The sequence below is a fragment of the Cupressus sempervirens genome, chromosome 1, assembly GCF_028749045.1.
Source record: "Cupressus sempervirens isolate cs-2001-9-10 chromosome 1, ASM2874904v1, whole genome shotgun sequence".
In the NCBI taxonomy this organism is placed as follows: Eukaryota; Viridiplantae; Streptophyta; class Pinopsida; order Cupressales; family Cupressaceae; genus Cupressus; species Cupressus sempervirens.
Genome location: NC_143118.1, coordinates 686,711,619 through 686,723,887, shown reverse-complemented (window position 1 = coordinate 686,723,887; position 12,269 = coordinate 686,711,619). Strand labels below are relative to the sequence as shown.

Genomic DNA, 12,269 nt, shown 5'->3' with positions numbered 1-12,269 from the left:
CTTAAACAGTTACATATTGTTGCAGTGATAATTTGTGGGTGTCATCCCCACCCCAGTTTTACCTTCTCATTTTGGAGGGTTTCTGGGTTACCAAAATCTTGTGTTATCTATTTTCATGCATGTCCTTACTTTTATGTTAATTAGATATGGTAGATGCATGCGAATGATCTCAGCTAAAAGTTTTAAAAGATTAAAGTTAGATACTTTTGATTCATCCCCACTTTCAAAAGTAAATCTTCCCATTTGTAAATTCCAACAGGAATATGGTTGAAAGGAAAGCAATCCAGTTGGAATATATTTGTACAAATGATCAAACAACGGACATTCTTACCAAGCCTTTCTCCAGAGTTAAAGTGGAGCACTTAAAAAAGAAACTTGGTATGATTGAAATGTAATTCATTGAGACTAAATCTCAAAATTTGTTGTATTTGTACTAATATATATGTGTGTGTATATTAGAGATGTTTAATGTGTAAAATCTTTAGTCATATGTGTGACTATGACTTCATGGGCCTCTCTATGCATATTACTGAAAGGTGACGATCTTTCTAATAATATACACTTGTATCCAACATTGTAAGGTGACAACTTTACGATGTTTACTATCATGACGAATATCATGCTGACTTGATATTTGTTGTCGATCAATATGCTCTAAATGAGATAATCATGGTGGACATTATGTGATGTAATGTTCGTGGATATGCCATGACATGTTTTGGTAGACATCATGTGATGTGGTGTTTGTGCACATACTATATCTAGGATATCCAAATATCATGTTGACTTGATACTTTGTATACTCCTTGATATCACGTGCTAGGTGATATCTAAACTGGTTCTCACTTAGTTACCTTCCCTAGTTAAGAGGGAGTGTTAAGATACGGTTATGTTGGTCAGTATTCTAGATAGACTTGGAAACTGTATGTGTGTGTGCATATTAGTTCATATACACACATATCTACAGTGTTACATCCCAATTTTTGATCCAATTTAAAACATTCATATAGCCGTTGAGGTTTCACGTGAAGTCAATCGACAATTAAAATTTGTTACAATCATGTGAAATGGTACGATGTTTAATCATTATAATTTCATATGAAGATGACATGCTAGTTAACCGTTATGATGATATTTTAAAGCTATTTCGAATAGTTGGTTATTTATCATGAATGCATGAGAATTGAAAAAGAGGCTAGCCATTATGATCATTTATGATTAATAATTTGTTATGGTAATATGATTTAACTGTGGAGAATTTCTTTGTAGAGAGTGCGTCAAAGGGTTGGAAGCATTGTCAGAAAAGAATTGGGCACAGGGGCATCACCATCACTGGGCAAATGGATATGAATCTTGAATCACCATGGTTGAGAACCTAGCGATTGCATAACAGGATACACACATTGGACACACATGAGCTAGTTGGACAATCAATAAAACATTAAACATTTTAACATAATTAAAGTACATACCTTTGATGGTTTATGTTGACATTCTAATCACTTCAAATAATACATATATATGTACGTGCACATAGGTATAAAAGTAGGGTGCCATCATAGTATTAATTTATACAAGCACATATCTATTAAAATACGTATACCTAAATATGCGTATACCTTGAGAAGTTGTGGAGATAAAACGATCTTCCAAAGTGATGTGTATTTAGATATGCATACCTTAGTAGGTACAACCTTGGACAAATAATAATATTATGCCACCTTTCTAAATAATATATATGTGTGTGTGTGTGTGTGTGTGTGTGTAAATTACAATTTATCCTTTTGATTAAGTAACCTTCGAGTTCTTCCTCATATTTATTTGTCTTTATAAAAGACAAGAATGTACACTTGGCATCTTATATTTATCGGTGGTTCAAGAAGTCAGTTTTTCTTATTTTTCTAATTGCTCCAAGAGCCACAACTTCTTCGAAGCCTTTATATTTTCTTTGGATGTTTTCTATCAAATACAAGTCAGGAAAACCAAAAACCCGAGTCTACATTTATACCTATGCTTCCTTATTTTCTCTTCTCCTTATTGCTGCGATTGATTGTGAACAAATGGCAGTCATCATTTTATCTGATTGAGCTTTGCATTTTGGAATACGTATTTCAAAGAGTTAGCTATACAGAGTCAAGCCCAAGCTCCACGTCTTTCTTGACCAAGTTATGTGTTCAGCCTTCTCAATTCATATTTGTTATATGTTTGCATTTGAAAATACAGAAGTAAGAATCGTGTCAATGAATTCTATGTATCATTGTTGAACTGCAATATCGAAAAGAACATTCAATGAGTCCATCTTTTCCATGTTAAATCTAAATCAATTGTATATGTTATGCTTAGACGTCTTCTGTTACATTCGAATTCCAGAATCGAACTATATCTTTGTAAGTCTCTTAAGAGAAGTTCTCAGGTCTTAAAAACTATATTATGACAGTACTAAATTTATATTATTCTTTACACCAGCTAAGTTTCAGCAAAAGAATTGTTACTCTAAGATTTGACACCTAGGACTCACCCGGTTGGATGGCCATGAAAGAGGGTGAAGAGGTGGGAAAAAATTCTGCAAGAACAAGAAACTAGAAGCAGATTTGATACAACAAATTTATTACTTTTAAAGAATCATTTAATAGCTCATGTTGTCTAATTCATATACTCAGTTGTCAAGTCAAGTGGTGGAAATAAGTACTAGGATGCTCAGTGGCTAGACAAGGTGTTCCTTGTCTATTCCGGATAGAGAGGTCCTTTCAGATAGAGAAAGTGTGGGGATAAGTTATGGTCTATGGTTGGGTGGTTAAGCCCCTAACAATGTTTCCCCTCTCCACAAGATGTCAAGACATGCATTAGACAAAGATAAGTTATGAAATCAAATATTTGTCGAAAACATATATTTTACCTTTATGATGTTTATTCGAGTAGAAGATATAATGGATTGATTTATATCATTGATTTTGTCATTTTTTTAATGAAAGAAACTTTTCGTCAATTTAATTGGTAACTGGTTAGATCAATTGATCTTTCAACTAAACATGAAATATAACTGTATACAAGAGATAGGTTTATCTCATGGATTATTATTTCAATCTTTCATTTATTTGAATAATGAATATAAGTGTATTTTCTAACTGAATGTTATTGTCATAATTAGCAATAGAAGGTACAATGATATTTGATGCCCTAATTGATACAGTGGTATTTGATGCCCTAAATGATACAATGATATTTGATGCCCTAATTGATACAGTGGTATTTGATGCCCTAAATGATATAGGGGTATTTGATGGTAATTGTCATTTGTTCCTAAGTGGTATTTATGGACAAACCTTCGTTTTGCAGAAGCATCCCTAGACGGATTTCGGTTTCGAATTCTACGGTATGTAGATTTTAATTTCCTTAGTAAATTCATTAATGGTGTCTTCAATTGTTAATTATGAAATTTCTGTTTAACTGATTGCAACTGTTAATCTCATTCAAATGAACAAAACTGATATAACTGTCTTCCTATGAAAATGAAGTAACAACTGTATTTCTTTGATATGTTAGTTGTTAGTTAAGACCCCAAAAAAGTGGATGTTACATACAGACATAACCATTATACTTGCCACCATCCTTGAAATTACCTATTGTCAATATCTTACTAAGTTGAAGACTGAACCTTCTCTTGAATCAAACATTATTACTTGTCTTTAATCGATCATACATTAAGATTGTGATTATGATCCTCGCAATAATAAGATTGGCATCTAGAGTTATTTGTTGAACGATCCCAGATTAAGATCTGTGCTTATATTAGTTTGTTAAGTTTAACATATAACAACCAATTAGGATCGGTTTCTTGGAAATATAAACTAATCTTGCAATGGTGTCCCTTCAGACTGAATAGACATGTCCGCTCCTGATTGTCTATTGGCAAGTATATTTATGAGATCAAAACCAAGAGATATGAACAATTGAAATCAATTAATACTTCTATCTCTTCTCACAGTCATCAGATCGAGTATCAAGGAAAATCGCAGAAACACTTGTCTCCACATTAGATTCTTATCTGATTAATATTTGTAGCCATGCATTATTACCTGCAAAATAAAATACAGATCACTACTACTGCAGTCTAATATAAATATAGATCAGGAACAACACAATCTGATATAAGTTTACCAGTCTTTTACACAGGACAGTGAACTTAGTAATCAAAATTCATTGTTGTAGAGCAGACTTAAAGAAGTTTCAAATGGCCCAAAGCACCCTATTCTGTGGTGTTTGTTTTATTCTTAAGGGCTCTTATAGGCTGCTTTGGCCTTGCGGACATTCAAAATGCCCTATACATTACATGTTTTGTTTTTAAATATTAAGCAACCACAAATATCTGTGGGATGCCCAAAATTGAAACTGGATTATAAACTGAGCACATAAATCATATGTAATGTGACCATTAGTTTCTAATCTAATTCCGAAGAAATTAAGCACAGAAATTCACCAAACCACCTCATTTGAAATTAAGGATGTGAAGGTCCAGGTATTCAAAGCATATTAATATCCAATCATACCGACATTGATTTGCATATTTGATTACCTCAATGTAAAAATCATGTCTTCATTAAACACAATCTGTGTTTCAAAAGAAAAACAAGTATTTGGCAACTATGCCTAGTTGGATCCACACATGGAAGCTTTTAAGTATAACCAGAAGTGTGACCATCTGGTTTGAGTACCACAAAGAATACTGAATTTTGGAGAGCAACATATAACACAATAAAGTATAGAAAGCACAGAGAAGTGCTGGCAGCTGACAGAAGAATCCATAAATAAAGCCATGGATGAAATATACAATAAAGTCCCAGATATCGATATTCAAAATTCAAATTTAGTAGATGGAAAATAGATTGCTCAGATATACAAGAAAAGTTTGCCTGCCTTTGTGCGAGGGATAAGCAAATTGCGTGGCACTGGAAGCCCTGTAGATGTTGCATATTCTTGAGCTGCAAGTAGCTTGGCTGTGGTAAATCTTGTCCCCTCTACAAAGAGGCCCAACCAGAAATGTTGAGGAAAATCCTTTAACCTTTGGAAACCGGACTGCATTTTTAAATACTTTTAATAACTACTGATAATACAATATAAAATTTATAACAGAAAGCAGAATTTTCTTCCAAAACAAAATGACGTAAGCAAGCCATTACCTTCAATATGGCTTCATCCTTAGACCAATTCCTCTCCAGGAATACATACTCTGAAAACCACATGGACCAGCCCACCACCTGAATGAATCATTCCCAGTGAGAAAACTCTAACAGATCCTTGAAATCACACTATATGGATGATACAAAAACTATTCATGAAGCCAGTTCTACTTCAGCAGAAAATGAAGCAATATGCAAATTTCAACCAAGTCTCATTTTTGGAATACATCTCAGGGATATCTCAACATGCTGCCAGGAGCTTTTAGGAACATGAACAGAAACTTCCAGTAATGACTCAATCAACTGCACAATGGTGATTCCTGGGTCAAAGAAAGTTAGTAGAGATTTACAGCAAAGTTAGGTGCCGTCACAGTTATCAAATGGCATAAACATTTGTCAAATTCATAGCTGTTATGAAACACATTAACCATATTGTAAGAGTTAGTTAAAGGTCTTCCAAATACAGAAACACCACAAGCTGAGAAATAGGACCCAACGCTTATAAATTAGAAATTTGACATAAATAAGACCTCTCCATTTTTCCAATCATCAATGCAGCCCACTGGTAATGAGAAACGGTTAAAATTCCTAGCTAAACAGATAAAATTGCACATTTGAAAGACAGGCAGAGAAAATAGATGTGACAAGGACAAACTAAGCCATTAGAAACAGAAGCATAAAAAATTTGTATTCCTCATAATATAAATTATTTGCTGCCTTTTATATTTAACCTAACATCCAATTTTACTATGTAATTTTCAGCAATTGCCTGCATCAATCCCAGAACAACAGAACCAAGGTTGGACACAGTTACTAGAGTGCTGCAGAAAAGTTAAACAACATTAGTTTCACCAGTGAAATATTGTCAGGGATCTACAGAAGAGGTCATTCCATTGTACTTGCCCAGGAGCAGAAGATGTATCTTGCATCAATCTTAGCTAATAGAGAAGACATAAAAGCTACAGAGGACATCAATGAATGGGCGGCCTTATGACAATGGCACTCCCAAAAGTTGAAAACTCAAATGTCTAAAAATAGCTAGTGAGTTTTACTGAAGGGATTTGTGTTTGGTTTTAAAAGAAATTTAATTTTGATGGTCAAGTAATCAGACAGCATCACACTCATTCCAGGAAGCTGCATGGTTTCTCCCAAAATATCTGAGAACAAAGCAGGAAACTGAGCATTTATATAAAGAAATATACCTCCACCTTCATCACATCAAGTTCATGTAAAAAAGCCTGTGCAGGATGGTAACTTTGAAATCTATATAATATTATTGGATTCTATTTGAATGGTTTCAAGAAAATAAGGTGGAAGTTCCACAAACTCAAATGCATGTGCTCTAAACTTTCTACCAAATGGGCTTACCAGACAATCTTAAGCACTTTAAATTTTCTTTCTCCTTGCAACAAGCTAATGCTAAAAGATTATTAGTATTTAGTATTACTCATGGTCATTTCACACTACATTCCATCCACACATGCTCTTCTTCACAACACAAATGTGTGGGAAATAAGATTTTCCCGCACCATACAAAGTAGGGCTCTTTGAGATGTAGCTCAGTATTTCTTGTACAAGATGATACAATTGTTCAAAAAGATCCATATCAGAGCAAGACAGAATTTGATTATTTGCCAGTTTTGAATCTTTCCAAATTGCAGTTACAGTTTAATGTCTTTTTCTAATCCAGAAGTTAACAGCATGATCTAAAAGATAAGTAATGGATATCAAAATCATCTAGTAAACATCCATCATTTAGAAGGCATTAAAACTTTTCAGACTTATTACTTTCTACTACGAGACTGTGGGGGGTGTCAAAATATGGAGTTACAATTTGGTTATCCCAAATTTCAAAATGTATGGATTATCTTGAAAAGATATAATCAAGACAATTGTCACATCTCACTTGATAAAGAGTTTAGGAACATGGCTCTAGGGATCATAATATATATCTGCTCTGAAAACTCGTATATCAGAACACATTTCTCTATTTTTAACATCTTGTATTTTATATAATAGAATTTTCTCTCAATGCTAATCAATGAAGAAAGTTTTCTGAATCGGAGTTATCAAAACTGACAATCAACAATTATTTTCTCCAGTTAATTACAATGTCAGCAATCTTACAATTATAAAAATAATTAACAAAAGATTAGTTAAATTCCAAATGATCACTTCAAAACCTAATATTTCATAAACAATCAATAATATTTCCCGATTGTGATAAATTAATCATATCTTTTTCAAACCAACACCATCTTTTACTCATTTAAGATATTTTCACATTGTGACCATTTTGGCATTCTTGCTGTATATATATGAGCTATCCAAAATTTTACAAACTTGCAGAAATGACACATTAACAAGGAGATTATGAACTCCATTGAATTTGCAAAGTACCCTGCGTGAATTTATCAATCCATTAATCTCCAGATCGAAATTCACACAAAAAATATATTTGTGTCTTATTTTTCAATCCAATACAAAGCGCACGGATCAGTCAAGGAATACTCAAACCAAGCAAAAGTAACTTATAAAATTAAAAGCCAATATAATATGACACAAGAAGCAAACTAAGAAAATGGTCAAATGTAAAATACAAAAAAACTAGCCAACACAAGATTCAAGTATAATATCAAACATCAACAATTCGAGAGTGAAGATTAGCAAACCAACTTGGCCTCGTCTAAAAGAAAATGGCCAAATGTCAACATTGACAGTGCTAAAACAGCTTACAAAAGTTTATTAGATTATCATTCTAAGACTTTATATCCATATTTTCATCCACACAAAGACTTACTGGAAGAAACTTTGACGACTTTTTCATGATAGCCCGAGCACTCCCAAGGCAACCAAAGTGCTGAAGCAACATAAACCAATCAGATAACATCAATAAATGTTCAAGGAACAATTAGACAAACAATATTTGAGAAGCCTACAATTAAAAAGATATGTTAAAAGAGTTAATATCATCACCAAACCTGGGCTAGAATCCAGCCTACGAGCCAATCTATGTCACTGCGATGATTGCAAACCAACAGTGCATGTTCTTTTCCTGCCCAGCAATGCATATAATCAGAATAAACAAATAAACAGCTATAATATTCCAAGAAAACTTTAAAAAGAGTAGTATAGACAAATACTACTCACCCATGAGCTTCCATGTATCAGCATCCGTATACACACGAATCTGCCTCAATAGCATCACACACATTGAGTGCTCAAGAAAACTAATTTGAGAACAAGAAAGAATTGATATGCACTATAAGCAGACTGGGAAACATGGAGAGTACTCATTTATATCTAGATTCCAGGAAAATCTTTGTAAGGGATAACTTTGATCCAGCAGCAATTATTAAAAAACTGTATGGCTCATTTATTTATAACCCCTATTGCACTCATTGTCCCTGATTATAAAATGATAATTTTCTGGAATAAATGTATTTCTTATACTCAGATAGATGGCTATGACTAGTTGTTTATTGTTTTCATAGACACTGACTATTAAAGCTAATTTACAGCGTAATTCATATTTGTCTAATAAGTTCTTATGAATTCATAAGCCATAACGTAAATTAATGTATATAGATGTTATTATATGTTAAAACTAAAAGCCTAATTTGAATGTTGTTGGATACCTAATTCAAAGTGTACCAGTCAACTCAATGCAATTATAATCAAACAATTATACCAGACATTAATTACCAGTAGTATCACAGACATAACCAAAGAGAATACACAATATAAAACGCGCAAGATTGCAGAATGATACAATTTTTCATAGCATAATAGTATTTCACACCAAAACATTATGATCCTTTCTTCCTTCCATTTTCAAGACAAATAGACCTGACGGTTGGTTAAATCCGCAAACTGTCCCTAACTGACACCTTTTGGAAACAACTATTTTACTACATTTGCACCAAAAGGTGCAAATGCTTATGCCGATAGTAAGATATAGTCAAAAAAATAATATTATATATGGGATTATTTAGACATGCATTTTTATAATATTTCTAATGATGAATCTACGACCAGTACTATACATCTCAAAATGGTAAGTTATATTCTACTTAATCCCATACAAAGTAGATCTAAAGCACTTCAACAAAAGTACAAAATATAAGTCATTCCGGGTGATCATTGCAGTCAATTACACCACATTTCTTCTGGGAATTTTATTAAACAACATCCAACACCAAAACCCCCTGATGCACATTCCTAGAAGCATTATTAGACATCCATGCCAGCCCTTTGTAAGCATTATCCAACATTTGGCCTACCAGACCCCATTTCTACCTTACTATAAATGTGGTATTGATTAAATATTGCTTGGTTGAAAGGAGAGAACACTTGTTTCAATGAACAAATGGTTATTTAAACCATAGTTCTGAGAATCACTGGTTTGGCGATTCAATTCAGGCTTGACAATTTTTTTGGAGTCGTGAATTGGTTTAGCCGATTTTTTGCTACGAATCGCCGATTCATGCGATTCATGTGAAAAATCACCTGAAACGGCCACGTGCCAAGGCAAAAATTGAACTTGTTTTTTAATTCAAACACATGTTTTTTTTCGTGTTTTTTTGGCCTTTCCTCTTTGTTTTAGCCCTAAAGGGCCTTCTAATTGTTAAGCATGAGTAGAAGACAGGATACGTGCGACAGAAAAAGAGAAGAAAAACCGCAGGTTTCCAACCAGCAAGAAGGAAGAGCACCAAAGAGATTAAAAGTCCATTTCGAGAGGCTATCATAAGATTGCAATGGGAGCATTAAGGAGCCAATAGCAACATCCTCAAATCATTTGCAAGAGGTAAGTGTGGATTTGTTTTTGCATGTTAGTGTATTATGGCTCGGCAGTCCTCTAGAACCTACCTTAAACGCCTTTCTAGACGGCAGACTGGATACTCAGAGGCTGAGGCTAAGGCTGCGACCAAACTTGAGTATGATGATGAGGCTTGAGCTGGAGCCTTGTTTTTTCATTTTGTTTACAGATATTGATAGACATACGTTTAATAGATCTTCATCTTATATTCTTACATACATTTATGATTTGATGTCTTATGGATCTTTATCTTACATACATTCTATGATTTGAATCATTATGATCATATGATTTCTATTTACTTCAGCTAAAGCCTACAATTTACATTTTACATGTAACATAGTTACGTATGTGATGGATTTATCATTTATGTTCCATGTTTATGTATGTTAATTTCTATTTGATGACATTATAGTGTGTTTAAGTTATATTCAATAAAGGGTGCATGAAATATGTTTCAAATTGTTAAAATCTCTAAATTTAAGGGGTTTTTATTAAGTTGCCGATTCATAGCTGATTCGATTGCGATTTATGGCCGATTTTATGATTCAATTCAGCCTTACTGATTCCTATTCTCATTACTTTGATTCAAACCCATATCTAAGCCCCTCTCTTCTTCTATTGTAATGTCCTTGGGTAGAGCATCAAAGAGGCTTGCACCTCAGCTGGGGTTTGTTGTTGTTTGTGACCACTGCAGTCCATGAATAAACATTTCTTTGAGGCATCGTACCAATAATTCCCATGTTGCTTGTGCTTCATCAAATTGCATTCATGCATATGAGGGCAGTTGCAACATTGACATTTGACAAAATTCCTCTCTCCTCTATGATTGCAAGAGATGACATCTCTTTGAGGCATTTTGTCAAAGACTTAACATGCCTTCTCCATATTTCCATATCTTGCATACATGCATACTAGAGAAAGTGCAACAAATTCTGAGCATATGCTACTCTATCCTTTATGCCTCTATGGATATTTATCCTTGTTCGAAAGCTCCCATTTTTGGCATAGGCAAGGAGGATGTTGGCAAAGGTTGCAGAGTTGCACATGCCAATTGCATTTTCTTGAATGCTTTCATGTAATGTTTTATCTTTGCTACAAAATACATTGAAACATCTTGTGGTTTGGAAGCAGAACCTTAAACAATGTCAATTACTTCACAAAGACCTCCATTTTAAAACACATGTTTGTGTCCTTATATTTCTTGTGAACATGAAAATAATGCTTTTAAAAAAAATATAAAAATGCAATCAATATAGTTTCTTTAGAATTTTTTTTTGTATTTTTTATGTTGATTTTTAAAGATATTATTAAAAACATTAAAAACCTTCTTATCACATTATATCTTAAATTTTACATTATTTAATAAATTGAAGTATAAACTTTTACATAATATTTTATATTTTAAATTATATACAATAATTTTAAATAATTATTTTTATTTAAATGATTAAAGAACATGTAGAATTATCTATTTTAAATAATTATTAAATTATATGTTAAAAAAGGGGTTACATATTGTCTACGTGTTAATCCTATTTGAGGCTAAAAAACAAACAAAAAATATTGTCAAACCAAAATGCTTCAATCGCCATTTTTTCTTACCATGCTTTCCACGATGTTAATGTCACTGACTTTTTTACCCTTTTTGGTAACCATGTTTCTTTCACCAGTGTCAGACATTGAATTAAGGCGGTGAGTTTCACACTTAAAAAGCCTATCGGCTAATTATTTTATCCTTAAATAACACTTATTATTACAAAATAATAGCCACCTACATCATCCCCCACAAAAACTTGTCATCTTTTAAATGAGAAAAAACAAAAATCACGCAATTATACTACTACTGGGACATGTGAGAAGACGTCCCTAGAGTATACGAGCAAATAGCCCATTGAAGTAGCTATTAGAGAAGTCTCAGGGCTCTTCCCACGATCAGTTGCTTTTCCCTTGTCGCCTTGTTAATAATCTCATGGCATCCATGTTGTCCTTTTTTGTTGCTACCAACATTTGCTCTTTTTCTAGGTGCACGGTCTTTTCCTGGCTCAATTTTGTGTCAAGCTCCTACAATCTTTTTGTAACCTGTCTTGCTGGCTTAATGCTTTGTGAGCCTGCCACGTGACTCTCTATGGTTGGAGGAATGTATCTCTAAAGTTCTACTCCATCCTGATGAGGATGTTCATCATGCCAATCTGCCCCTTGTGTCTAGCCACAACATGAGTAATACCCCATCCTACTCCTTGTCCTTCAGCACTATGTCAGGTCATCCTTGC

At 33.5% G+C, this 12,269-nt stretch overlaps 1 protein-coding gene across 1 annotated transcript in view; it reads right to left on the bottom strand.

The window, feature by feature from the left end:
* The window catches only part of LOC149579797 (1-acyl-sn-glycerol-3-phosphate acyltransferase 2-like), a 154,432-nt gene that overhangs the window by 24,314 nt on the left and 117,849 nt on the right, over positions 1-12,269 (bottom strand). Inside the window, exons 3-7 of the mRNA XM_089786901.1 lie at positions 8,328-8,367; positions 8,159-8,232; positions 7,978-8,037; positions 5,178-5,255; positions 4,915-5,073 (exon numbers count right to left, since the gene is read on the bottom strand). Coding sequence (XP_089643027.1) covers positions 4,915-5,073; positions 5,178-5,255; positions 7,978-8,037; positions 8,159-8,232; positions 8,328-8,367 — 411 coding nt within the window. The remainder of the gene's footprint in view (positions 1-4,914; positions 5,074-5,177; positions 5,256-7,977; positions 8,038-8,158; positions 8,233-8,327; positions 8,368-12,269) is intronic.